The sequence below is a fragment of the Lethenteron reissneri genome, chromosome 33 (genome assembly GCF_015708825.2).
Source record: "Lethenteron reissneri isolate LAM-NWPU_2019-01 chromosome 33, ASM1570882v1, whole genome shotgun sequence".
NCBI lineage: Eukaryota > Metazoa > Chordata > Hyperoartia > Petromyzontiformes > Petromyzontidae > Lethenteron > Lethenteron reissneri.
The window spans coordinates 15,569,498-15,595,416 of record NC_083811.1 but is presented as its reverse complement, the minus strand read 5'-3'; the positions used below and the strand labels follow the sequence as shown (position 1 = coordinate 15,595,416).

The window sequence follows — 25,919 nt, the reverse complement described above, 5'->3', positions numbered from 1 at the left end:
GAGATCATTACCTTCCATGTCTTCGTTTGCACTTGTCAGGTCGATGACGCTGTGGCGGAAAGGGCCGTCGTCTGCCGCCTTCCCAGATAGCTGGTGCATCAGAGGTGACAGCATCACTTTGTCCTAAACAGCACAGAAAAGCATCTAGAATTATCCAAGTGAAATCAACGCACCAGCATGGATAGGGGAACGCCTGACGATGGAAATCCTGAGACCTTCATGGTAGGCATCCAACACGTCCCATTTAATGCAAGAATGTAACTTAGTCAATGATGTAAGATACAATGTTCTAAGAGGATCAAAAAGCTGAAATTGGGCTAAGATACAGTGGAGTCTATAACTTGAAAAAATGAAAAACAACATCTATCCCATTTTGGCCGCAAATATTACCGATCGGTGGTTGATTGGTTGTTCTCATATCTTTATAAAATAATCTAGAAAATAAACTAGAGTGGTGTGGATATATAGAATCTATAGAGTTATGATTCATTTTGTTTTACAGTGGTGTAGTGGTTCGTGCATAGCACCGTGAGAGATGACTTTACCTGTCTTTGTGACCACCACACATGAACCGGCATGGTGAGGTATGGTCAAACACAACCGACATGGAGGCTATCATCCAGTAGTCAATTGACAAAAGGACGATTTTTTTTTTTTCGTGGCGTAATGCAGACAATATAGAGTGTATGAAACTCTGGAATCTATAGAGGTGTAATACCACATACAAATGTGTATTTGAAATAATAATGTTACTCACAAGCTGATGCATCTCCTAAGGGCATGAGGATTGATTTTGATTAATCAATGGCTCATTATATCTATAAAAGGTGTCGAATGAGTCATCTGCTGGACAATTCAATGCAATGAGGTCACAATTCGATTTGTGAATCAAACATTTTTGCGATCGTCATGCACAGAATCGACAGTGGCTGCCGGCAATACAGTAAGCTACATTCCTACAACAAACACGAATTTGCAAATCACATTCTCCTGCCGAGCAGTTGCATGCGAGGAACTGTGGATGGGTCCCAATCGGCTCGGGATGATTTTGTATATGCGGCTGTAACTGGGTCCCATCAGACCCAGATTAGTCGAGACTGCAAATGAGACTCTTCTGGTCTCTGGAGTTTCTCACATCGTTAAACAATTACAACTTGAACAAACAAAAAAATCCCACTAAATAGACACGGTTTATTGGATGTCCACTTTGCGGGAAGCCAACGGTTGTTGCTCCATGGAAAGACTTGGCCCAGCAATAGGAATGTGGAATTTCCACCACTGCTTCATGGCTCTGTGGCAGAAGACACTCAATGCCCTGTGATCGTTAAGAGGGGCAAATCACCAACTCCGCTCCACGTGGTTATGACTGTTAAACACACATTGAAACGTGCTCTGCTCCGATAAGCACGGTTGGCTATGCACGGTGCTAAAGAATATCAACGTACGTACGTACAGTGCTGCACCCTGGAAATGCTGCCTAAAAGGCCAGCCAAATGTTTTAATATCAATGCACGTCTATAGGGCTTGCACTGTAACTGATTTACACATACATAACCAGAATCTTAGTAGAATTTTCTGCGCACAATGTAATTGAAAACATATATAAATAAATGTTGCAAGGCTCACATCGCTCTATATGGAGTAATGCCGAGCATGTGTGAGCTATCAATCTCATCCGTGTTTATACTTTTCAGAGGCACATTCTCATTTGTTTGTCAGCCATCAATAAAAGTGCTTCTGCTTTTTGGAGATGATCATGGTCCTGATGCTGAACCTCTTCGTGCTATTTATATATATATACAAATTATTATAATGATTGTTTACCGAGGAAAGCCTCACCGAGTCTAATTACAGTCTTGTTATGGTAAAGAACAGTCTGCAATAACACGTGAAATGCGTATGCAGGCCGAACAAAGACTGAGGCGTGTGGGTAGCATCTAGAAGCATCCAGCAGTATCCCGATGCCTTGCGTGATGCTACGCCGAGGCAGCCGTACGTCCGCTAATTCCTACTCACGCGACGTAGTTGGTTCACTCGATCGCGTTATATGCAATTCGCATCCGCGTTATAAAAAAATGTGTTTCCTATTACATTAATCGGGTGAAATCCAATTGGCGTTATGAAAACAACATGCGGCGTTTTAGGAGAACAGCCTGTAGCTCGTTCTAAGGAGAGTCCTGCCAGTAGGGGGCGATGTTGCTGCTACGTCTCCTCCTGATTGAGTAATTTGCAGGCACATTTTCAGCATTGGTTTGTTTGGCCAATACCACTGGCGCTGTGCAGTTATTTTAGCTATGGGAGGAAACCGGAGAACCCGGAGGGAACCCATGCACAACATGGGGACAACATGTAAACTCTACAGAGAGAGGCGTCAGAGTTGGGAATCGAACCCAGGCCCTCCGAGCTGTAAGGCACAAGTGTTGCCCCAGTGCTACCCTGCTGCCCAACGTGTTACAAGAGTACTACACACTCTGGCCTTAAGATACCAGGACCAGGCCATGTACAAATGTATCATACAATAATACAAGTGTGTAATGCGTGCTAAATATAAAACAGTTTTAAATTGTGAAAAAGACTGCATACAGTTTACACTTACGCGACGCACATGCTCCTAGTTATCGATGCTGAGGACACGCAGGAGCCAGCACGAACACAACGTGATATGACGTCACCAGCTGGATGGTCTTGAGGGGACTTAATAAGCCATGCATGATTTTGTTTTCGCTCGCCAGCGCATGTGTAAGAACGGGGCCCGTGAACATCGATCCAGAGGGAGGGAGGTAGGGAGGGAGGGAGGTAGCGGTCCGACGGTAAGTCGTCGGCGTTCTCCTGCCAACAAATTCAAATCTCCACAGAAGTCGCTGACCATAAAACCCTCCCGCGCCCCTAGCTGATAGCGCTGTGCACGTCGATGAAACACACAATGCCTCCTCGATGCACCGGATCCTAACCGCCAGGAACAACTCCGCCTCACAACCACCACCACCCCCCACCACAATACATCAATAACCACTTCAAAGGATAATCCGTTAAATGAACTCTACACTCAACTCTTGAAAATGTCTTCGCCTTGGTATACAGAACCAACAACATAATGTTCTTAAATAACTACTTGAATACCACATTCAAATATACAAAGACGAATTACAAGATAAGGTAAACACGAATACACAATTGTACGCGGTGCAAACCAGCACACATTGGCGTGAGCAGCGAGCCCGTTATGGCTTCCAAAGGGCTGCTCCCATTTACACAAGAGACCAAAACCGGGCATATTTCTCAGTCAGCCTATGTCTATCTACAGTGGGGGGATAAACTGAAATAAGTTCAACATAATGTCGGTACCATATCTTGGTACAAATCAATTTCTGCCACCTGAACGCAGGTGTCAATTCCCCGAATGCACCAGATTAAACCCGGGTTACCACCTGTCTGGGTCAAACCGGGACAGGTCGCAAACCCCCTGGCTTCACACCACTTGCGCAAAACACTCTGAAGGCAACGCTCAGAACTGCAAGCACATTAAACACAACGGCTGCCTACCCGGGTAATAGTGGAGCAGCATTCGATTCAAACAGCACGTCCAGCGGTGACGTCACAGTGCAACGTGTGCTAATGCAGTTCGCACGGCGTCGTCATAGCTATTCGCTGTGAAACTACCGCGCCCATTCCACTGGCTGCTTGACCATGCTAGCGCACAGACGTCGGGGACAGACGCGATATATAGACATACAATAACCAGCGCCAGCTCGGGGGCTTGGCGGGAGAGCGAGCGTATCGCAAGCGGAAGGTTTGCGGAGTTCAGATCCTATTTGGGAGTTGACTCAGCCCACGATTCGTCTGGTGTTGACTAAAAATTGAGTACCACGTTGTTGAGAAGTGAACAGCGGCTGTCCTATGTATTTACTCGCCCCCGCCATAGGAATGAGGAATTTTTCCTACTGACTCGGGGCTGTAAATGGGGAATAGGCACCACCTCAATCCTCATTTGAGCAGGAAGTCAATTTGACTTTGTAAAATAACAAGCAGCACTTTCAAATTATGACGTTAATTTTCCGATGCAATGTAAGTTATTTTGAAAAAAAAATGCATTCACCAATTCAATCTGCCAGCAATTTTTACAAAATACGTTGATCCAAAAAGGATGCTAATCTTGGGGGACATATGCACATTTCAAGAAAACCATAAAATCTCTCAACTCAACAAGTCACAGAATCAGCCACAAAACCATGGTTGGCAGGGAAATACAAACGTCGGATGGAACTGCTTCCACTTTGGTGGCGCGAATGCGTTTCTGTACCGGGCGGGGCTGGGAGCTTAGTAATTCTGTCCACTCCGCACGGTCACGTGGCCTTCAATGCCAGGCCCTGATTGGCTCCGACCCACTGGTGGGGGAAAAACTCACAGGACTACATAGAAATCAAAGCGTCCGTCGCGCTTATGCGAGTGAGTGACGGTGCACCCGTGCACCACAACACAAAGCCGCACCACGCGGATAATTATTTAATAATGTCACACCGCTGCATATGCTGCTTTGCATATTTTATGCAAAAAAGGTGCAAATGAACGTATTGATTCGTGAGGATGAAGTTGCCTGCACAAGAATATCATTCACATCTCGCTTTAGAAAATCAACAAAAAGTCCCTGGGATATTACAAAGATGAGACCTGATGCATGATGTACTAACGCCCCATCAACAGCCGTGTCATGATTAACACCCCAACGAGTTCATGAATTGCCACAATTCGGGGGTCACAATATTCTATTCAAACACTGATTCCTTTTTATCTAATTTTTATAGCTTGTCGGTATAGTTCCTCGTAATTCCCATCGGATTTTTCCAGTTTTGTCTGCTCCATTAGCCGAAATGTATCAGTAATAGTTTGGAAATAATTTCGACAAATCATAAATGATAGATTGTCACATATGCACCCATCACCTTCCGGGATTTTCAATATTCCAAACCATGGTAAGTGATTCACGCTCGCCCTGTGTCAGCCGTGGAACTCCGAGGGTCAGATGAGGTGAATGATTACAGTGGCATAGACGCTGATGCTCATTGCAACATTTTTCAGCGAGGGACTGGCTCAGGCGACGCCACGTGCGTTTGACAGGCCGCGTATTACACCCTTAGCACCGCGGGGATTCCCCAAGGACGAGCAGAACGTTTATCAAGGCCTGGACAGAAGCCATGTACAAGTGCGCGTTACCTGTGTATTCTCCAGTCAAAGTGATTTTCTTACTCAAATGAGCATTTGGTGTGGCTTTTCTCGTATTTACAGCCATGAGCCAGTGGTGGAAATTCCATGATCCTGTGGTAGGGGCAAGTCTATGCATAGGACAACCACTGTTGAGCCATCTTGCCAGATACGTGGAATATCTGGCCGTATGGAATAAGGAGAATCATGAATCTATATTGCCCCTTATCTGCAAACATCTCATTTGTGGCTGAGATGACAGGCATTACTTACAGTTCTGCTCCATGCAATGTCTGTCAAGAACACCTGCCTGTCCATAGCCCTAAACTGTACCATTGGGTAAAACTTTAAACGATATTGTTTATAAAGCTCACTGAAGCAAATCCAACATAGATGTTGAATATCTTTTAAACAATGATGAAGATAATCATGTCATTTATTCTTCGCAGAATAAAAAAAAATCCCATTCAATTACAAGATAGAAACCCGAGGGGTGGCACAAATGTTTTAAAAAGTCGCAATGTTAAACATTGTATCCAGTCGATGGAAAATGAATGCGGGCCAAACAGCTAAGCTAATATTGTTTCTTTAAAGCCCTCTTGACTCCTGTGTTCAGTGAGCCCAGGGCCCACTTCAACACACAAAGCGTTGGGTTGTTGTGTCAATGTCCCAGTCATGAGGGAGTTCATTTTAAATATTCTAGATCATTCTACAAACATTGCGGCAAACAATTTAATTACAAGTCAGGGGTTGGTAATATTGATAAAATATAATTTTACATAATTTATTTGTAGATTTGTCAGCACAAGAGTACAAAAAGGCTGCAATGCATTACAGATTTAATTAGCTTAAATGATACTGGCAGTTTGTCTTGTAAATCTTACATCGCAGGAATTAGGCAAATGAAAAACAGATCACTGCATTACTTTTCTGGGTAATTATACTTGACGTCTAGCAAATCCCATCGCTTCGGGAAAGAGAACGGACTGACATATTTGCCATCTTTCTTGGATGTCTGAGTGTGAGTGCTACTGGCAGCCCACACCACTCCCCTCATATCAGGGTAAACGCTCTCCGGGGCACAATATCACTGCTGGTTAACGGAGTTGCGAGTGAATGCAAAGGAATGAAATATGAAAGGGTCAGGAAAATAAACATTTCTTTCCAGTGCCACTGAAAACAAATGAGATTTTTGGTCTGAAGCCATTCAGAGATTCCTTCTAGTCTGCGAATGTTCTTGAAGCCAGTCCCGTGAGAAAGTTTTTTTCGCCATAATTACAGATTCTGAGCTAAGGGCAAAGGAATTATTTGTAGAAGTAATAGCAGTTCCATTTAAGGCATTATGCTGCCAACAATGCCAGCCAAAATTCCCACACTACATTTGTCAGCAATTGTTTATCACTTCCAAACATTGCCTTACGAAACACACAACATATTTAGCCCTAGCCTTGTACTAAACCACTGCCATTGACCACGTGAACCTGAAATTTCATTTTTCCTGCTCTAGAGATTGTTTAAAGGCGCATAGACGGCACTACACTGCATCAATATAGTGGACTAAAGAACATCACGAAACATGGTCACAAATCCTAGATTGAATTTACGTATCATTATGTTGTATAGACATATATACAGTATGTATACTTATGCATTTATTTTCATAACAATCTGAACTAAATTAACAGATTAAGGTGCTCAGTGATTTAGATTTTGTGAAAATAGACCGGAGACAACCTCCTACTATTAAAACGCCATGCCCCATAAATATTACTCGACAGAAAAATATTTTTACATGGAGCATTGAAAAAAAAAAATTCCCTCCTGTTTTCACCAAAACGTGTTATAACAATTCTCAGAACGAAGACAAAGAACCTAAAATTCAGAGTTAAACTCGAGGTCCCTTCACTGAAGAGAATTCAACCTTTTTCCATACAATTGCTACGGAAAAAAAAATAGGAATACGTAATTTGCAATCCGCGTGATACTGAGATGTATGTCAACTTGCAGGAGGCTACCCTCCGCAGCGTGCCCACGAGAACGTGTGGCGTTGGTGAATCACGACGCTTTCAACAGCTCAGTATTGGTGCCGTCTCAAAAGGAAACACAAACGGCTCGGGCGTAACACAAACTGTCACCCACGTGTAAATGCGGTTGTTCGCCTTGTGGAGACGGCCATTATGATCAACGCGAGATTCCACAGGCGGGACTTCAGAGCGGTGGCGAGGGAACATCGCGCGGTGTCTTTTAAACATCGCTGTGAAGCTTTCAGATCGATGGAGTTAAAAGTGGGGAGCGCAAAGTCGGTTGCCCTGTGAAGCCAAGCGCTGATGCCCTGCGACCTTTACACCTGTCCAGTTATTGACATGGCTCCACACCAAGGGCTTTCTAGGATGGGTACGTTTTTTTTTGTTATCATCAATAATATCTCACAAATGAAGAAAGCAAAACGCTGTACATGACACAAAATATATGTACATTATGTATAGTGGTGTAATTTCTACTCATACATAAGTGCCAGTTGCTTAAATGTTCACATAAAGGACTCTCATTGCTGTAGGTTGCCATTGATGGCATATATCTCAATGCTTCGCAAACTAGATGAGAAACATGAGTTTGAATTACATAAGCACGATACATAAAAGTGAAACGGACACATAGCGTGATACACACGTATGCATGTTCCTGAATTACTATATCAGCTTATTACAAAATGTTGGCTGACGCTTTGTGTTCAATTATTTTTATTTGTCCAGGAAAAATCAATTGAGAATGTTATGTGGATTAAGACTTAAAGAAATCATCATCCAATGTGATCAGCATATCACTAAATAGGCCATCCAAACTATAAAGTCACGTACAGTTGGAGTTGAGCATTGCAAACACGTTATTACGCATTGATATCCGTTGATGGTAAATACATCTTTCCCCAGAAGCAGAATATTTATTTATACTGGAGGAATCTGATGAACTCTAAACCTTTTTTCACAGATGTCCAGTCGGTGCAAGTAAGAGCGTTACAACACACAATACAACACACGATTGTAGTGTCTTGATTTGAAGCTTTCGTGACTGCAGAAATCCATACTCTTTGGTTCTTTCGGTAAAGTCACGTAGGTAGACAAAATAATAGATCACGACGTTTCAATCGCAACGCAAGCGACCACTGCTTGTGTTGTGATCGAAACGTCACGATCTATTTTTTTGTCTACCTACGTGACTTTACCGAAAGAACCAAAGAGTATGATGGTAGTGTAAAGTACAAGAAAAGTACACAATTCACCCAAACACATACAGATAAAACTAGACCACCCCCATCCTACCAGGCAAAGCCCACCGAGGTATTAACTTGTTTTTCAGAAGCGACCTGGCCACAATTGCTCACGTGGCCGGTTGGCCTTTGAACGCTCCTGTATCCTGTCCCCAAATATCTTCGTACAGAATGTACTCTCCTCTTCATGGGGGCTCCTTGGCCTGCAATCCTTCCAGTCAGTTTTAATCCCTTTTTGAAAAGAAGAATCGTCGACGCGAGGTTCGTTCCAACAACTGTCCCAGATTACTTTACGATGTCCACAATGATACCATTTGGTCAATGAGCTTTCCCCTTTGTATACTTTGAGGAGGCCTTCATTAAGCAACGGAGAGATCACGAATGATGATGAATGTGTGATAATATAATGTATCGTTACTATGGATTTCATGATAGTCTTTGTTGGCATGAGAGGAATATTGCACTGTTGGTCCTATACATCTCTTTTTATTCATGTTTTGAGCATCATTTGCAGAAATAATGCACGCATATATTAATTGATCTGAAAACGTTACGATATTTTATATAAATTAATCGTAGCAATAATGTACAGAATGATGCCAGTAAGTCGATGGCTACAGCCCTCATCACACGTGAGCACTGCAGTTGATGAGAGCCCCGACTTGCACTCATTGTTGTGAGTACGCATTCAAGCACTTTGTAACATTTCTGATGCTGACATGTGAACAGCATTTCAAAAGATCATTTTAATAAGTGCAATTAAGAATAGGGAGTCCGACAGCGTCACTTCATTGTCAATTGATCTTCAATGGTAATGAGGATAACTTTTATTTCCAAATCATTGGGATATCCAAAAAAAACGAGCTACCCTACTTGAAAGCAGACAATTTGAATTCTGCCATACGCTGTGTACACCCACTGTTTGTTTCAATGAGCACGCAGCGAGCGTGCTAGACAATTAATGATTTTTAGGTGCATCGTCGGAAATAATGAGTTTAACAAATATATAATTTTGTGCGGTTAAGGAGATGAAAGAGATGTAGTACTGGAAGACTACTTATGGGAACTAATGTAAAGTGGCAGGAACTGACAACCAAATGAAAGCGACTAATGAGGGCTAGTTATGTGCTTCAGTGTTCTCAACAGCTTACCTAGATAAATGGAAGAGACAATCAGCATTGGGAGTGTGCTGGTATTCAATCACATTGTTTTAGGCTGATATATAATGGGCTGTACGTAACAAGAGTCAACAAATACAAATTTAACCTGTATTGCAACGTGTTTTCTGGTATGTTTATATGAGCATATTGTATTCCCTAAATATACACAATTTTAGTTCAGCAATCCAAAATTATGGGCGTTTCAAAGCATGTACGTGGTTGTAAATGCATGATACAAAACTAAACAGCGCATAAAACAATACTATACAAAGCATAACACAAAACTATACAATGCAAAACACTAAATAATCACGAGCGTCGTTGTGGAGATTGTTATATTTATTCACAACAACGCTGAACTCGGAACCGTATCTCACAGAGAGGGTCCTTGCCTCTAAACATTTGGCAATTATCCAGCATTGGTTCAAGCAAGCCTGACACTGGTGATGAGACACTGAATGTTGACACAGCTCCAGATTTTGCTGAAATGACTCTCAGAAGGCCATGTCGGTGATGGTATCTGTAATAAAAAAACATGTTTTTGTTACATGGAGGGAAGGATGTGTGAAGGCGGCGTATTGTCTGCTAATTTATTCTCTTAATTTGTCAGGAAGCTATATTTAAAAAGACACATTTTGCGACGATAATTGTCACTGTATATGAGCACTTAAGAGATGAACCCAGTTGTGCCGGGCATCCGAGCTCACAGTCGTAATCCCCTGCTCTGGAGCCAGGATCAGCGGATGTCACGGATGGCACTGCGTGCTAAGATACACTGGCTGGGCTGCGAGATGCCAGGGGATGGCAAATGGGTTAATCACCGTTTTTTTGGGAACCTGTGTTTAGTCTATTTTCTGGGTGAGTGTTCTCAAGCTACATCAATGTCGTCTGCACTTGTGCCATTCTGTAATAAAAAACAACATCAATTGGCTAAATATCCAAATGCATTATCCCCCGGAGAAGTCTTGACACCTTGTTAATCCTTCAAGGATAAAAATTAAATTTTTGTGTTTACATATTTTGAATTCAGCAGGAGACAATGGACACGTTTCACAAATCCGTCCGAGCTCTGTCTGCCACCCAGCAACGTCGCAGCGCCTGCTCATACAGGCCGCGTGTGGTGGGGTAAAGTGTGGGCACTCCCACGGTCAACATGGAAGAGTAGGCCCAAACCGCTACCTTTACTCTGCAGGCAGGGGAACTCCTTGTATTCAGGATAAGCTCGGAGGAACCCTGCTCCAGACTTATAAAGGAGTTAGTCGCAGGCACTGCGTGGCCATCTGAGTGTGGCTGATGAACCACGCCACTTCGGATCGATCCGCACCGCACCATACAAGTTGGAGCACAATCATCGAAAAGCAAAACAAATGCTCGACTACAAAAACATGATGTGGTATCACTACATTAACTAACTACAGTAGTCATGACCTTGACTCCATTGTGAGCATTTAAGAGAGAGCCAGCAGCGGTCCCTAGGAACCCCGGTCCCCGTGATGTCTCTCTCAGAAAGGCTCCGTTCACGGCACGTGAACCCACAATCAAGACGTGTAAAAACCCAAACACGAATTCTTCTGTGTCTCTCCCAGGAGAGCAAGCAGCTCGTAATCAGAAGGTTGCGAGGTCCTGGTTGGGTGTTGACTCGGCCCATCGTCCCTCCCATATTGATTCACAATGAGGACCACTTTGACGGGGAAGTCAACAGTGATTGTCCTATCTCTACACTACCACTGCTATAGGAAGGTGAGTTTCCATCACTGGATCGGGGCTGTAAACGGGAGATGAGCAATACCTCAATACTGTATTCGAGTAGCAAATTACTTGGATAAATACGAGGCAGACGGACAGAAAGTCTACTCTGCTCAGGTGGCATGGCTCTAGTACAGGAAGGGGCCTCCGTCTGTATGAAGCTCCACAACAATTAATGTTCACGTGTAGGTGGTGGTAGGTCAGACCCGGACAGTCCTAGAAACGGTACCTGTGTCTTGGGTGGCAGGAATTGATTTGTGCCGAGATCTGGTACCGGTTGTGCATCGAACCTTATAACAGTTTACTGCACAGTTTTGATAATAGACCTCGGCCGACTGAGAAACATGTCTAGGTTTGGTCGACAGTGGGAAAAGGTGGCAGCCCTAGTCCCTGGCCTCTGCTGATAACAAATATTTGCCAATAAGAGGGTGACAGATAAAGGCGCTTCACTGTAATCAGGAACACACTGGTGAGCTTATGTGATGTGCACCATGGACATGTGTGTTTCCCTGAGTCTTCAGACTCGAGCAAAAGTCAACTTGGAGGAATATTTTGCCTTTGACTACATTTGCTACAATAACAATTTACTAACCAAAATCCAACAAGAATCGGATAACTGCCCGTTCTAAAATTGCATGCCCATATGGGTCAAATCATCCACCAGAGGGAGCCCATGCACACAGTCGAGTCTCAGAAGGTACATGTTCATATTTTTTTACAAAACAGTGTGAACTTAAAACCATGCCAGGGCCTCAAAGTTCACAGTTTAGTCCTTGATTTAGAGGACACATTACTTTTTTGCAAGTTTTAATGAAAGCTTCACTTAACATCCTACACATCTTGACACAGTAAAAGATGAATGCCATATAACAGTACCAAAACCACAATTTAGCACGAATGGGTGACGCTTGCACAGAAACATCAAGACGCACAATTGGATTATAGGCATAATCCTCGTGCATTGTTGTAGCAATGTTATGGACCTCACTTGCATATTATTGAGCCGTGTTTACTAGTTACGATCCTTGTTGCGACAATAATTATTATGATCGGTAGGTGTACCCCTGATTCCTCTGATTTATTTTCACGTATTAAGTGCCAGTAATCGGCTAGGGATATATCAGTTTGGTTCAGAATTTCATCGAAAGTTTAGACTGCTCGTCATTCTAACATTAGAACGCGATACACATTTTTCTTATGATAAAATCATAACACGAAATTGATTTTGTCTACCTCAGTCACTTGTCAGTACCTCCGCAGTTGGCCGAGCCCTAGTTACACCACAGGAGACATGGATATGTGCGTCCCAGCTAGAGAGGTATTTTAATGTCAATTCTTCAACAGCAAATCTAAGGCATGTTTAATCTTGTAATCTCAGTAACGCATATTAATTCCATGTATTACTATGATTGCTGTTCGAGCATGTCTAAGCCATCACACTACATGGGCACTATTTCATCTTACTATGTGCATTGAGAAACAAAGGTGTGTTTCTCAGTAAACTGGGGTTTATACAGGACAACTTAAAAAAATATATATCAACATATATTTTTCTCTTAAATCATACATGAGATCATATGGGTTATTTGACAATAAATTTAACTGTGATCCGGATAAGATCAGTACGTCGATCTGGATCACATTCAGCCCTTGGACAATGAGATTTACAAAAAAAATGTGGCTCAGAATCAGATTCCGGTCTGATCAGACGTCACACGGCCAGATGCGACCAGACCTTGCCCATGCGGCTCAAGTTCTGACCTTGCACCACCCTTCACAGTGGCTCCTGCAGAGATGCATTTTGCTACCAGGTGATTTAAGGCGCTATGATGATGAGATATTAATTCCCTCGCCTGGTATGCAGGAAGTCGTGGGTTCGATCTAGACCCTAATGCCTGTATATTTGGAGTCTGCGTGTCTATCTCCATGTGATCACATGCATTTTTCTCCGAGTCCTCCGCTTTTTCCCCCTCCTAAACGCGTGATGTTGATTTCAGAGTATTTGCTTGCTATAAATGTCCACATAAGCCACTTTGTTGAGCTATCATTGTGATAGCCTGGTCGCTTCTGAAAAAGAGCAATACAGTAGCTCAGTGGGCCTTACTTGGTAAAATAAAAATAGTGAAGTCAGGTTTTTTTTAAACCCAGGGTAACGCAACTTGTCATGTGGCGAGCATTCGTGAAGTTGATTCAATGAGAAGCAGCGGTGCTCCAATGTTTCTTTCATGATCATTAACATTTTAGTAATATTGATGTAACTTCAGTTTGTTAATAATAAAAGTAAGTTTTTCTAACTATTTGGATATTTTATACTTATGGCGATATCCCGAGGTACCAAATAATACAAAATGGCCGAGGCATTTAATATTTTATTTCTGGGACACTATTTTTTTTAGGGGTGTACTTAACTCCGCGACTGGGGTACCAATCAATCCGAAATCAGTGTTACTCCGCGATGTCAAAACACAGCGAGGACGATTGCGCTGAAACCCTGAACGCTCGTATGTACCAAAGTGCATCGTGTACAGCTCGTCGAGGCGAGTCGATTGCCGCATCGCCGACCATCAACAGACTAAAAGTGACTGCATCACGGACATTATGCGAGAGCCCGGGGACTATGGTCCCTCGGGGTACATCCATAAGGTTCATTTTCTAATAATAATAATATTACTTTAGAACTTTTTTGTACATGCTCCGTTCTTGTAGCGCAAGGCTATCAGGAAGGCGCTGCTGTGTTTCACAGACACAGTCCGTGAGTTTCACAGTGCCGATCGATTTTGCTGTCATCTTAATTAAGAAACTTTCAGAAAATTTTCGGAAAATTTGACAAATTGGCATCGTTACGAATGATGTGACAGGAATCTTTTCAGAGCACATGTCACAGTTAATACACCTGCAGCATTAACCAGGGCAGCCTCCTGGGTTCGAACCGCAAATTATGTTTCATGATTAAAAAGTTCATTCAGCAGAGTCTACAGAAGATCTATGGGCTACATTTAACTTTTGCACGTATTCAACGTGAGTAGGGCACTCAGGCCAAAGTGAGTCTCCATCTCCGATGCTTGCAGCGAATATGGCGTCATCTGAATTGCTACTGTCGCCGTCTCTCATGTGGGGTGCTTGGGAGCTCCAGGTTTTTCGTCTTTTTTATGAATTCAAAATGTCCTCACTGGTTCTGTCTTTATTGTGCTTGATAAGAACCGTGCCTCAATGTTGATATTCACAGTGTCAAGGATGTCATGTTGGGATTACAAAGACGAAAAATACTATAAAATTAAAATTACATGTTCATGACTATTTAATGAACGTAAGACAGTTACAATGACATGCTGCACAATAGAGGCTTGGGTGTACAATAGCGTTATTTGTTACTAATTTAACTGTTGAAGCCACACCGATTCCCAAGATTATTTTGCAGAAAGGGCTGGCTACATTGAAATGTGTGGCCACCACCAGTGGCATTGTGTGTGCTTTCAGCCAGAGGAGAAAACGGGAGAACCCAGAGGATACTCACGGAGAACAAAATATAGAAACCCCACGCAGAAAGGTGCCAAGTTAGGAATCGAACCGAGGTCCTTCTTGCTACGAGGCACAAATCGTATCACCGCTTCACCGTGAGCACGCCCGTTGAACGTAACATGGGAAATAAAGGCCAGGAGTGGCGGACGCAGCCATGACAACAGTGTTTGCACCGTAGACATTAACACAACAGTATTACTTTGCAATTTGGGAAACACTGTAAAAAAAAAACATATCCTTATTAATAGCACACCTTACAGATGCGTTGACATCTGAGAGCGAGCGACTATATCTATTCCTGATGTGACGTTTGCGTTGCGTGATTTATATCTAACATCGTGGCCTGATCTTGTGAGGATCTCTCTTGGCACCTCTGCGGTAAACGTGGTATAACACGAACATTTTCGACCACATTGTGAATAGTGGAAATCTTGGTGCTGAATTACCTTCAATTCACTTCATCTGCACGCACGACTGTTATCCTCTGAGGAATGCACGATCCATGCAGAGATGTTTGCATGTGTTTTTTTTCCAGCAGTCAACTGTGGGAACTTGAGAAATTTAATAAAGCAGATGGTATATTTATTTAAAAATGCAGTTGCCGAGGTAGAGCAAGAATACTTCAGTGATTACTGCAAGAAAAAAGCGGCCACTCAATATCTGCATTAAACACTCAATAATTACCATGCGCATGATCTTATTGTTTTCCCAAGAAGCAGATAAAGCATTACGGTCACAATGGATACCTGATGAATACCATTGGCTGGTCAGTAGTGGCTACGCACGTGGCCTGTACGCCAGCACTGGGGAGGCAAGGTTGGTGGATCACACAAATGTTGCAACACTCCCTTCCCGTGGGTGTTGATGTGCCAGAGCCTGGCTTGCTATGAGAACACGGCTCAACAAAGCGTGGACGAATGTCATCGGTCACTTCTCTATGGGATAGAGTGTTGAAAATAAGAATAAGTTTTACCCTTTCTGGCAATAAAACATTGTCTGTGTACTCTTCACCTTTCGGCGTCGTTCTCTGCTCTGACACCGGTGATACAACGCCATGAAGAAGGCTGCTGTCTCTGGTGTAAGCCAATCAGTTTAAAAGACAATGCGTCACAAGTACGTGTGGTTAATGCAGACTTGATGCCTTGCAAGACGTTCTGTTTGATGTTGTAACATCTTAACACCTCCTGTTTGATTGCCAGAAAGACCACCACATATTCCTAAAAAAAAAAAATTTAACTGGCAAAAAAGGTCCCATGGATACAGTGTTGCCTGCTCACATCACCTGGTTTCTCCGGCCGCTCCGATTTGCCCCGGTGTCTATAAATACTCATTCATTCGCTGAAAACTTCTTCTTATATAGAGAAATGCAGAGCTTGGGCAGTTATTGGTTGTGCTGGCTCGCCGCCTGGCTGCCATTCCAACTTGGCTGTGGTTCCTCAGTGACTGTAAGATGCAATTTGCGTGAATGAGGCAATGTAAAACTAACCATTATTCACGTAATTATTGAGACTAGTGGTTCTTAACCTGGGGTGCACACAACTCCTGAGGGTGCGAGCTGCACTGGGGTGCGAGACATGGTCATTATTTTTAGAAGGTAAATCATCGAAACTGCAAATTCAGCACGGGCACGTAAGTACAACTACTTTGTTTCATCAAACCTCCTATGTATTTATTAACATTATACATTATTTACGATTGCGAACCAAAGGGGTGCAAGGCTGCAGTAAAGGTTAATAACCACTGATTTAGAGACATTGTGGGTTTAACCTGGATTTGGTTAAAATGAATGTAATGAGAATGTTCATTCATAATCTAGAAAGCAAATGAATAATACTAACAACAATAATTATAAAAACTTTGGAGTAAAAATAAAATGTTTTCAAAGAAGTCAAGCAATTCTTTTTCTAAACAAATTTTTTCTGTTGAGACACAAGGGGCCTGATTCATGCAGCTATTTTGGCCATCGTTTCCACACCTTTTGGCAAACTTCACCACCTCATTCGTAAATCGGAAAATTCAGAATTCTTGAATTTGTGAGCAGCAGATTGTGCACAAGCAGTACCCATAGCGTCACTTCTCGTGGCACAATTATGGCTCAAGAGTGAGGTGGGGCCAGGGTAGAGCCAACAAAACGTTTCACAAAATTGTGGAAACTTTGTCATGGCGAGGGGGATCGCCGACGGTCGTGCATCGAGGGCGGCGTGGCTCGTGCAGTCAGAAGCGCGGCCGATTCTGCACGTGGATCCTTGCACAGGATCGACGTCTCCATTCCACAATTTATTTTCCTGCATTTGTGCGCAAACCTTCTTGCAGCAGCATATGTTTGATGCATGAAGCTTTTCAGAAAAGCAGCTCACTGACAATTTGAAGATGACATAGCTGATCGAGACCAAAGAATGCGATAAAAAGATGTCGATGCTGATGATGATGTCAATAATGGAGTTGACAAAAGTGAAGATGACGATGATGAATTTGAGTATGATAATTAAACGCTGCTGCTGGTGATGATGTTACCATTGCTGACACTGCTTCATCATCATTGTTCTTAAGAACATTCCGCACATCGCAAGAGCGCAGAGCAACTGTCTCAAAGATAAAGACCCGCCGTATAACCTGTGCAGACTGTAGGGGCAAGTGCTGGTAGCGAGCACCTATGAAGGCCGGCACGGTACACGAGGGGGTGGGTGGCCAACACCACGCCCGGTCGCCTTTGTCATCCCAGTGGTTATGTTTACCTACTGCAGCAGGTACTAATTTGAGGCAGAGTCAACCTAGGAGAGGCCCAGGACTGGATCAGATAACCATCACTGGTGTTGGTCGTGAGAACACACATACACACATGGAAGTTTGTGTGATGAGAGAGTGCCCCTGGTCGGCTCGGTGTGACGGCAGGGCGAGCATGCTGGTGTCACCGCACATGACTCGGATGACCCTCGGCACTACGCTGAATACCCATTGGCTGTGAGGGGTTTGTGGCACGAGTCACGAGATCTTAACGGGCCGTGAAGACTTCTAGACTATCGGCAGTTGATTTACAAAGGTAACCCTGAAGAGTCACAAACACAATTTAGGGCCTTATTCATCGAAATTAAAATCGACTACAATTAAACTGGGTTGGAATTATATTTGCCACGGTAAATAACCACCCCAGTGGTAAAGGTTACCTTAATGGCACTTATTTTAACAGAGCGAGCGTCACCGTGTACGCTTTGGGAGACGAGCCGGGGGGGGGGGGGATCGTGCCCGCAGCGGTGCAGAGCAGTGGGGAGGAGCAAGCGTCTAGATCCGCCTCTGCGTGCCTTGGACCTGGCTATGGGCAGAGCACCTCATAAATGAACGTGGAGACCAGAGTGGAAACGTCCACGGGAGGGGAGTCTGCATGCGCTTAGGCTCATGGTTGTGGTGAGGGGAGAGGGGGGGGAGCACACGGCCCCCACAGGTGTGATGCTTCGGATACACTCACAGAGGCTGTGTCAGTGTCGACTCCTCAACAACAACTTTCAAACTCATTTGTATAATCAGATGACAAATTGCACCCTATCGATGCCACATGTTAAAACTAAACTATTTTTCTTATTTTACCAAGTAAGACCCACTAAGTTATATAGATATTTTTCAGAAGCGACCTGACTTTCACAAATGATAGCTCAAGTGGCTCATCATCATGCGGAAACTATAGCAGCCAAATACTCTAAACGCACATTGATTCTAAATGTTGAGGGAAAAACCGGAGAACCCGAAGAAAATTGACGCGACCAAAGGGATATGTAAACTCTAAATATACAGGCGCCAGGGTCGGAATAGAACCGATGACTGCGTACATACCAGGCGAGGTAGTTAACATCTTGCCACCGTGGCGCTCATTAGCATCCAGCATTGAAGATGTTAACACGCAGTATGGAACCGCACTGAGGATTGTGTTACTGCCCGTGTCCCGCAGTCTCACAGTGTGTTCTACGCGAGTCTCTTCCAAGAGACGTGGAAAGCAAATTGGTGATTAATAATATTGCTGGTGTAACCACAGCACCAAGCACAGTTATGGATCGTTATTTATTTATTCATGTAATAACAACGCTTGTTTACACAGCAAAGGCCTCACGCCTCTCCTACAGGAGGTTCCTGCCAGGTTTTCATGATGGGGTGGGGAGCAGGCGGTGTGGTTGTTGCTGTTGTGTGTGTGATGTTTGGCCGATACTGGTTACATTCTGTGTGGTTTGTTTTTAGCTATGGGAGGAAAGCGGAGAGCCTAGAGGAATCCCATTCAGAGCAGGGGGAGAATCACACAGATTCCTCACAGAGAGGCACCCGAGTGGGGAATCAAAACCAGGAACTTGTTGCTGTGAGGCACGGGGGTGTTACCACTGCGCCACCCTGCTGCCTTTAATGCCCACGTTGTGTTTAATGTCTCTTGAAATAGACTTGTTTATGATACACGGTGTGAGACTGCATGACGCACGTAGTCCCACAATACTAAGTGTGTTCACTTGCCCGAGTATAACAGCACGTCAACTGAAATACATCGATGCATTTGTCTATATTACAATAAATTTGGATTGTGAAAGGTGCTCTGTGTGATAACATTACCGCAGGCTAGCTGATCTCATCATCTGATATAAGTTCATACCTTCACTTAACATGCACAAAATGTTTATAATTTAAATATGATGCTAAGGCTTGATTAGTTATTCTTTCCGTAAGTTTACAAATTTAATAATTAGTGTGAAATGTATGTTTCCTCATTAACTGTGTAAGATATTACTATTCACTGTCAGGTCACACAAGTGTAGCATTGAACAGTTGCAAAGTTAGAAGTCACCTTCAGGTTTTTACACCTTTGTTAGTGACAGTGTGGAGGAAATATAATTTAAACGTTTGATGAACTTGTATCACATTAAAGTGATATGTGGGCAAGAGGGTGGCACAATGTCCTGGGTTGAATTCCCAAATCGGGTGTCTTTCTGCATGGAGTTAGCCTGTTTTCCTCCTGTTCTGCCCGGTGCGAGAGTGTGAAAGTGAGTGGTGGGCAGCGGTAGTGCAGAGGTTAGCGCCCTGCGCTATGAACCGGGCGACTTGAGTTCGATTCCCACTCGTGCCCATATAATATGGTAGTGCTGAATATTTGAACCGGTCTTGGGCCTCTCCTAGGTTGACTCAGCCTTATTTGAGTACTGTTTGTAAATATAAGTCTTAATTTATTGACTTTTCTCCTCCCAGGTAAGGCTCTTTTTTCAGAACATCAGCACTGGGGGTCTTTATGAGTGTTAGTATTGTCTTTCCCTGTTCTGCATGGGTTTCCTCTGGGTTCACCAATTTCCACCTACAGCAAAGATCCCAGTGCTTAAAAATCACCTGAAAATGACTCAATTGGGATAACTAAGTGGTAACATCGCCTTGCAACTGCGAAGACTTGACAGGACCCTCCTGAAAAAAAGTGTCTTACAACTCACCGATGCTTTTCTTGAGAAACACGGTCAACGATCGCAATGATGTGTGATACATAAAATCAAACTATGGACCACACATTGAGCCACTGCAGTCTGTGCTCCTTCTAGGGAGGAGGAACATCAAAACTACACGAACTCTCTCTCCTGAAGCACTCTCGTGGCAAGCGCACTACGGCATTGACAATCAGCTTCTGGACGTATCGCTTCCATCGTGCGCAGTAGAATATAATGGGACAATTAATTAATTCAATGGTGCACACCGCCGGTTCATGTACACGTTACAACTGGAGTATATTCTATATAAGCCGGCGGTGTGCCTGTAGCTCCATTTAAGTGCATCTTTTGCTAAGCCGTTCATCCAGTATGATATTAATAATAAAGAAAACAGCTCACATTTGTGACCAAACTGTTGACAACTAGTGAACGGTAGACATCAAAAAGCTATCACTCTCAAATCACTACCACGGGCAGGTCGCAGGAACGGAGCTGTCGTCGTGCATGCTGGGTTCCCCGCACCAGCCAGGGAATTGTTTCCTTGGGAGTCCGATGCTGGCGAATCGGTGCATTTCTTGCCCAACAGTTGCTGCCGTCGCATGCATTGCAATTATTTTTATAATGACATAATTATTCCACTCGTTTACCCAGGAAAGTCTCTGTGAGTCCCATCACTCTTTTCCAGGAGGGTCCTTGTCAAGTGTTCGCAGTCGGGGGGTGATGTTGCTGCTGCTGGTGTCCGATCCCAATTGAGTAATTTGCAGCTAATTAGTCAGCATTGGGTTGTTCGGCCAATACCAGTTGGATGGTATGTTTTTTTTAGCTTTTTCAGTAATGTTTCAAATAAATATGAATACACCAACGGTTCATAAATACAACGACTAATCACGCACTCACGGACACCTGTCCAGATTGTCTGTGATTTTCAAAAAAGTCTGTTTCTTGCTTTTAACAAGAAAAACATCTAGAAGCACAAAGGGAAATTAATGTTCTCTGTTTTACACATGCACAGGTGTACAGTGTATGGTTTGTCAAACGCTCGTATGTGTTGTCATAATATTATTTTAAATAATTACGAGCTATAATATAGAAACATATACTTGTTTAACTGCAGTACGTTGCTGAAAATCCACATTCACAAGGCCTACCATGTACGTTTCAATTACTCAACTCTCAGCTTAATAATGTACCCACGAACTAAATTACAGACTGTATTGGGAAACACAACAATACAAATGCCTGCTTAAAAATCCGTATTGTTCCTACGGTTTTGCTCACAAAAGACAACACATCTCAGCATGCAGCCACCTTCTTTCAATAACAGCTATTTAATCCAGTGTCCATTATTTGCCTTTGCTGAATGCACGTTCTAATGCTTTGTGCAAATGACACATCTCGAACAAACCCATGATGACCAATTTGGAATCCGGGTAAAACATGCATTTTTTTTATTGTGCAAACCAAATAGCCGCATAAGTTTCTTCCTTCAATATTCTGAATGCTTTTAGGAAACGTCATTGCAGGTGACAATGCTTGCGTGCATGCCCCAACGTAGAGAGGGGGCTTTTATTTCATTTTTATGTGTACATGTGCGGTGGTGGCACAGTGATTTTCACACAACACCACTATTCAGGTGACCGAGGTTCAATTCCTAGCCATGGATAACTTCAGAAGCAAGCGATATCTCAGCCTGTCATTTTGGTGACCCAGATCACTCTTGCGAATGAGGCTTGTCCTTGTCTCTCCGGTTCTCTCCTGGTTCAATGATAACTTTGATCATGAAACCTATCCTCGGCCCTGCACTGGATTAACCTAAATTAGTACTTGTTGCAGCATGCATACATCAGAACTCGGGTGACAAAGGCAGCCGGGTGTGGTTTTGGTCACACCGCCCCTCATGTGCCACGCCACCTTTAGTGGTTGCCACCTGTCTGGACAGTCCAGGAATTGGCATCTGTGTTTGGGCCGCCGGAATCGATTCATAGCGAGATCCGGTACTGGTGTGCTGTTGGATTCCATTGCAGTGGACTGCACAGTATTGATAACAGACCTAGGCTGGCTGGGAAATATGTTGCGGCTTTGCCCCATGGAAAAGCTAGCAACCCTATATACAGTTTATAAGGATAAATATGGGGGCCCTGTGCTTTTGTGTGGAGCGAGTAGGCCAGGTGTGATGCTGGCTACACCACCCCCTCACGCGCCATGCCGACCTCAAAAGATGCTCAGCGGCGGCCACAGTTGGTCCTTGGCCCTGGTGGGGCAAGCAAGGAGTGGGGGGGGGGGGTGGTGCGGTGCGTACCCTCTCATTGAGGCAGTGGTTGATCCCCACGGCGAGGGAGAGCTTGCCGTCGGAGGAGCGCGACGACTCGTGAGCGCCGCCGCGGCCCAGGCCCTCGTGCTCGCCCAGGAAGGACGTGGGGTGCAGCGACGACAGCACATCTGCAGCACGCGGTGGTGGCAGCAGCAGCAGTAGCGCATGCTGTTGTTACGTGAGGTCACAAGCGGGTCACGCCCAGTCACCGGCAAAACGTACTTTTCTGCTCGTTTTTGTGGCTTGTTTATTCACGCAGTTGCTGAGTACCAGGCTTAACGGCCCAAAGTGTCAAGCGGCCAGTGACAACCAGCACAATCGTCAGCGTTGTAACAGATAAAGAGTGTAATACGTTTCTTGATTTTTGAGCGAGGTTATTATTTTAAGGGCTTTGGGAAAAGAGACGATGATGGAGGAGGGAATTTAAACAGTGGAGCAGAGAGAGAAGTGAGGGGACCTGTAGTGTGGTGAGTGGGTGGTGAGTGTGTGGTGAGTGCGTTATTATGTTGCTGTGATCTGAAGTGTGGTGAGTGGGTGGTGAGTGTGTGAGTGCGTTAGTGTGTTGCTGTGATCTGAAGTGTGGTGAGTGGGTGGTGAGTGTGTGAGTGCGTTAGTGTGTTGCTGTTACCTGCAGTGTGGTGAGTGAATGGTGAGTGTGTGAGTGCGTTAGTGTGTTGCTGTGATCTGAAGTGTGGTGAGTGGGTGGTGAGTGCGTGAGTGCATTAGTATGTTCCTGTTACCTGCAGTGTGGTGAGTGGGTGGTGAGAGCGTTAGTGTGTTGATGTGACCCGCAATGGATGAGGTGAAACAGCCTGGTATCGTCAACATCGGAGGAGAAATCAATGAGTGAAGTTCACAGGAATTGTAACCGTGGTAATAGTGATAGAAGAGTGTTAAGAAGGTGACTGGCCACTGGTGAGCGAATGACTAACTGCATACTGCACAAGAACGTTCTGTATTATGACAAATCTGTGTGTGTACGGTATTTGATGTGCGCTATTATATTGTTTATCTATATCCAGTAAAGTGTATCTACGCTTCCTTCAGTGATGCATAATTTATTTCAATTGTTTACCTCACTTGCGCATTTCCAGTGCCTAAGGCAGAATTTAATCGGTTCAGGCGTCAGGCAGAAAACAACACAAAACGCTGACACAGTCAAGCGTTTGGATCGCTGGGTACACACCGACTCGCAATCGCACACAAACAGTGTCGACATCCCTCGACTACGGCGTCCTGTACCGTGAGCCACCTTGTATCGCATACTGAGGCAAGAGAAAACTGAGCACCAGCCTGAGCAATAATGACCAATACTCCACCAGGTATTCATTTAAACTAAACTATTTTTTTTGACCAGGTAAGGCCCACTGAGTTCAATAGCTCTTTTTTCAGAAGTGACCTTGCCACAAATGATAGCTCAACGAAGTGGCTTATCACGTGCAAATTGATATCAGCCAAATACTCTCAATGCATGTTTCTAAATGTGGATGGAAAAAAAAAATTCCACGAGCGCCCGGCAATGAATCCAGGTGGTGTGGCACTGGAGTGCAGTGCTCACCATCGTGCCACTGCTCCCTTCACGTTTTGTGTATACAGCATACGAACCACACTGTGGCTCGGTGGGAGACCGTGCGGCTCGCAATCGGAATGGTTGCAAGCTCAAAATCCTATTTGGTTTTTTGACTTGGTCCGTCACTGCCCCGGGGTCGATAAAACAAGTATTGCTTCTTGGGAATGTCAACAGTTGTTTGCCTCGGGAAGGCAGGACAAGACTTGCCCCTGCCATATGAATGTGGAATTTGAACCACTTGCTCATGGCTGTGAATGGAAAATGAGCACCGCCTCAATGCTGATCTGAGCAGGAAATTCCTTTGACTCTGAGATGCGCGCACAGGTGCAACGTCGCCTCTGTTGAATGGGAAGCACGCCACCTTCTCGTCAGGAGCAGCACATCCCACAGGCTAAAACAGCGTGAACAAGAGGGCCTATGATGTCGGACGAGAGCGAGCCTTTTTCTCTTTCTCGCACGCGCTTGCTGCGCCCGCTCGCTCGCCCGCCTCAAGTTTACACAATCTCGGCGCTGTTCAGAGTGTGTCCGTTCCGGCTGCCTGCCGAGGTGAGCCTCACCCATTACCGGCACACACACACACACAAAACCCATACTACAAAGGCGTGCAGTGGGTTTTAGAGGGGCCTTGCTACAGTCAGGACGCGCGTGAATCCCGCACCCTTCAAAGCCTTTGTCACCACGACCAGACGCTCCTCAGAAGCGCAGAAAGCCAAACATTTGTACTACAAAGGACGACGGGGGCTCAGATTTGCTGAAGTGCTCGTTTGAAGCGTCCAAAAACAAAGCAAAGCAAAATGGTAAGGGAAGCAACTTCAAAAGTCCTGTCAGGTTTGCTTAACATTGTATCAAAGTACATCTGTTTGCAATGAAGCTTTCTGCGGGTAGGTTCATTAATTTCTACAGAACAAGCAGCCGCGCAATTCCAAATAATTTCGCTTGATTTTCGGTTGTTTGTCAGAGGCATTTGCGAAGAAGAACCGGAAATTTTTTTTTAAGATATCAATCATGAAATAAAAATAGAGGTGTCGATAAAATGAAACAGGTATGCGCTCATTTAAAAGTGTATTCCAAACAGATGTTCCTGAGGTTTTTTTTATTTTTATTTAAGTAACACGTTTTGTTGTCGTACATCAATTTAACGTGCACAATTTATTAAATGCTTACCATTAATAAAAATCCAGAGCTGAAGTCTATGAGCTCATGAATTTATACAAGCATAGATCTGTGCGCAACGCAATAACGTGAACTCTGCATGTGCATGCGATGAAAGTCGCTTAATCTGAATTGCAAAAACTACTTCCTTTGCAGGATAAAAAAAATAAATCCTTATTTTGGCTTTAACACCGGATACAGGACTTTAACTAGTTAATAATCCATTTTCCATGATCCATTCTGAGGATCTTCTACAGCACAAAATAATCATACATGACATAGATTAGCACTTTATCCTGCCGTTATTAGTTCATTTAACTAATTACAAGAATCGATATTGCCATTCTAACCCGTATGTAATTTGAAAAAAAATGTATGGGGTGGTCTTGAGACTTTTGTTTACCTCGTTGTCCAAAAAGCACAGGCGCAAACTTATGAATACAGTGTACATTATACAACACGTAAATACAGACACACTATATATACTGTATACCAACATTAAGTAAAACATTATTGCCCTACCTATGCGTATAAACACACACACTCGTATAAAGCA

At 43.9% G+C, this 25,919-nt stretch overlaps 1 protein-coding gene across 5 annotated transcripts in view; it reads right to left on the bottom strand.

Moving 5' to 3' along the window:
- LOC133350384 (transcription factor Sox-5-like) overlaps positions 1-25,919 on the bottom strand; it is a 278,499-nt gene that overhangs the window by 15,873 nt on the left and 236,707 nt on the right. For all 5 annotated transcript variants that reach the window (XR_009756057.1, XM_061564709.1, XM_061564712.1 and 2 more), the window contains exons 10-11: positions 22,630-22,769; positions 12-123 (exon numbers count right to left, since the gene is read on the bottom strand). Coding sequence is in view for 4 of the 5 variants with exons in the window: in XM_061564709.1 (XP_061420693.1) it covers positions 12-123; positions 22,630-22,769 (252 nt within the window). In the remaining variant the exon portion in view is untranslated. The remainder of the gene's footprint in view (positions 1-11; positions 124-22,629; positions 22,770-25,919) is intronic.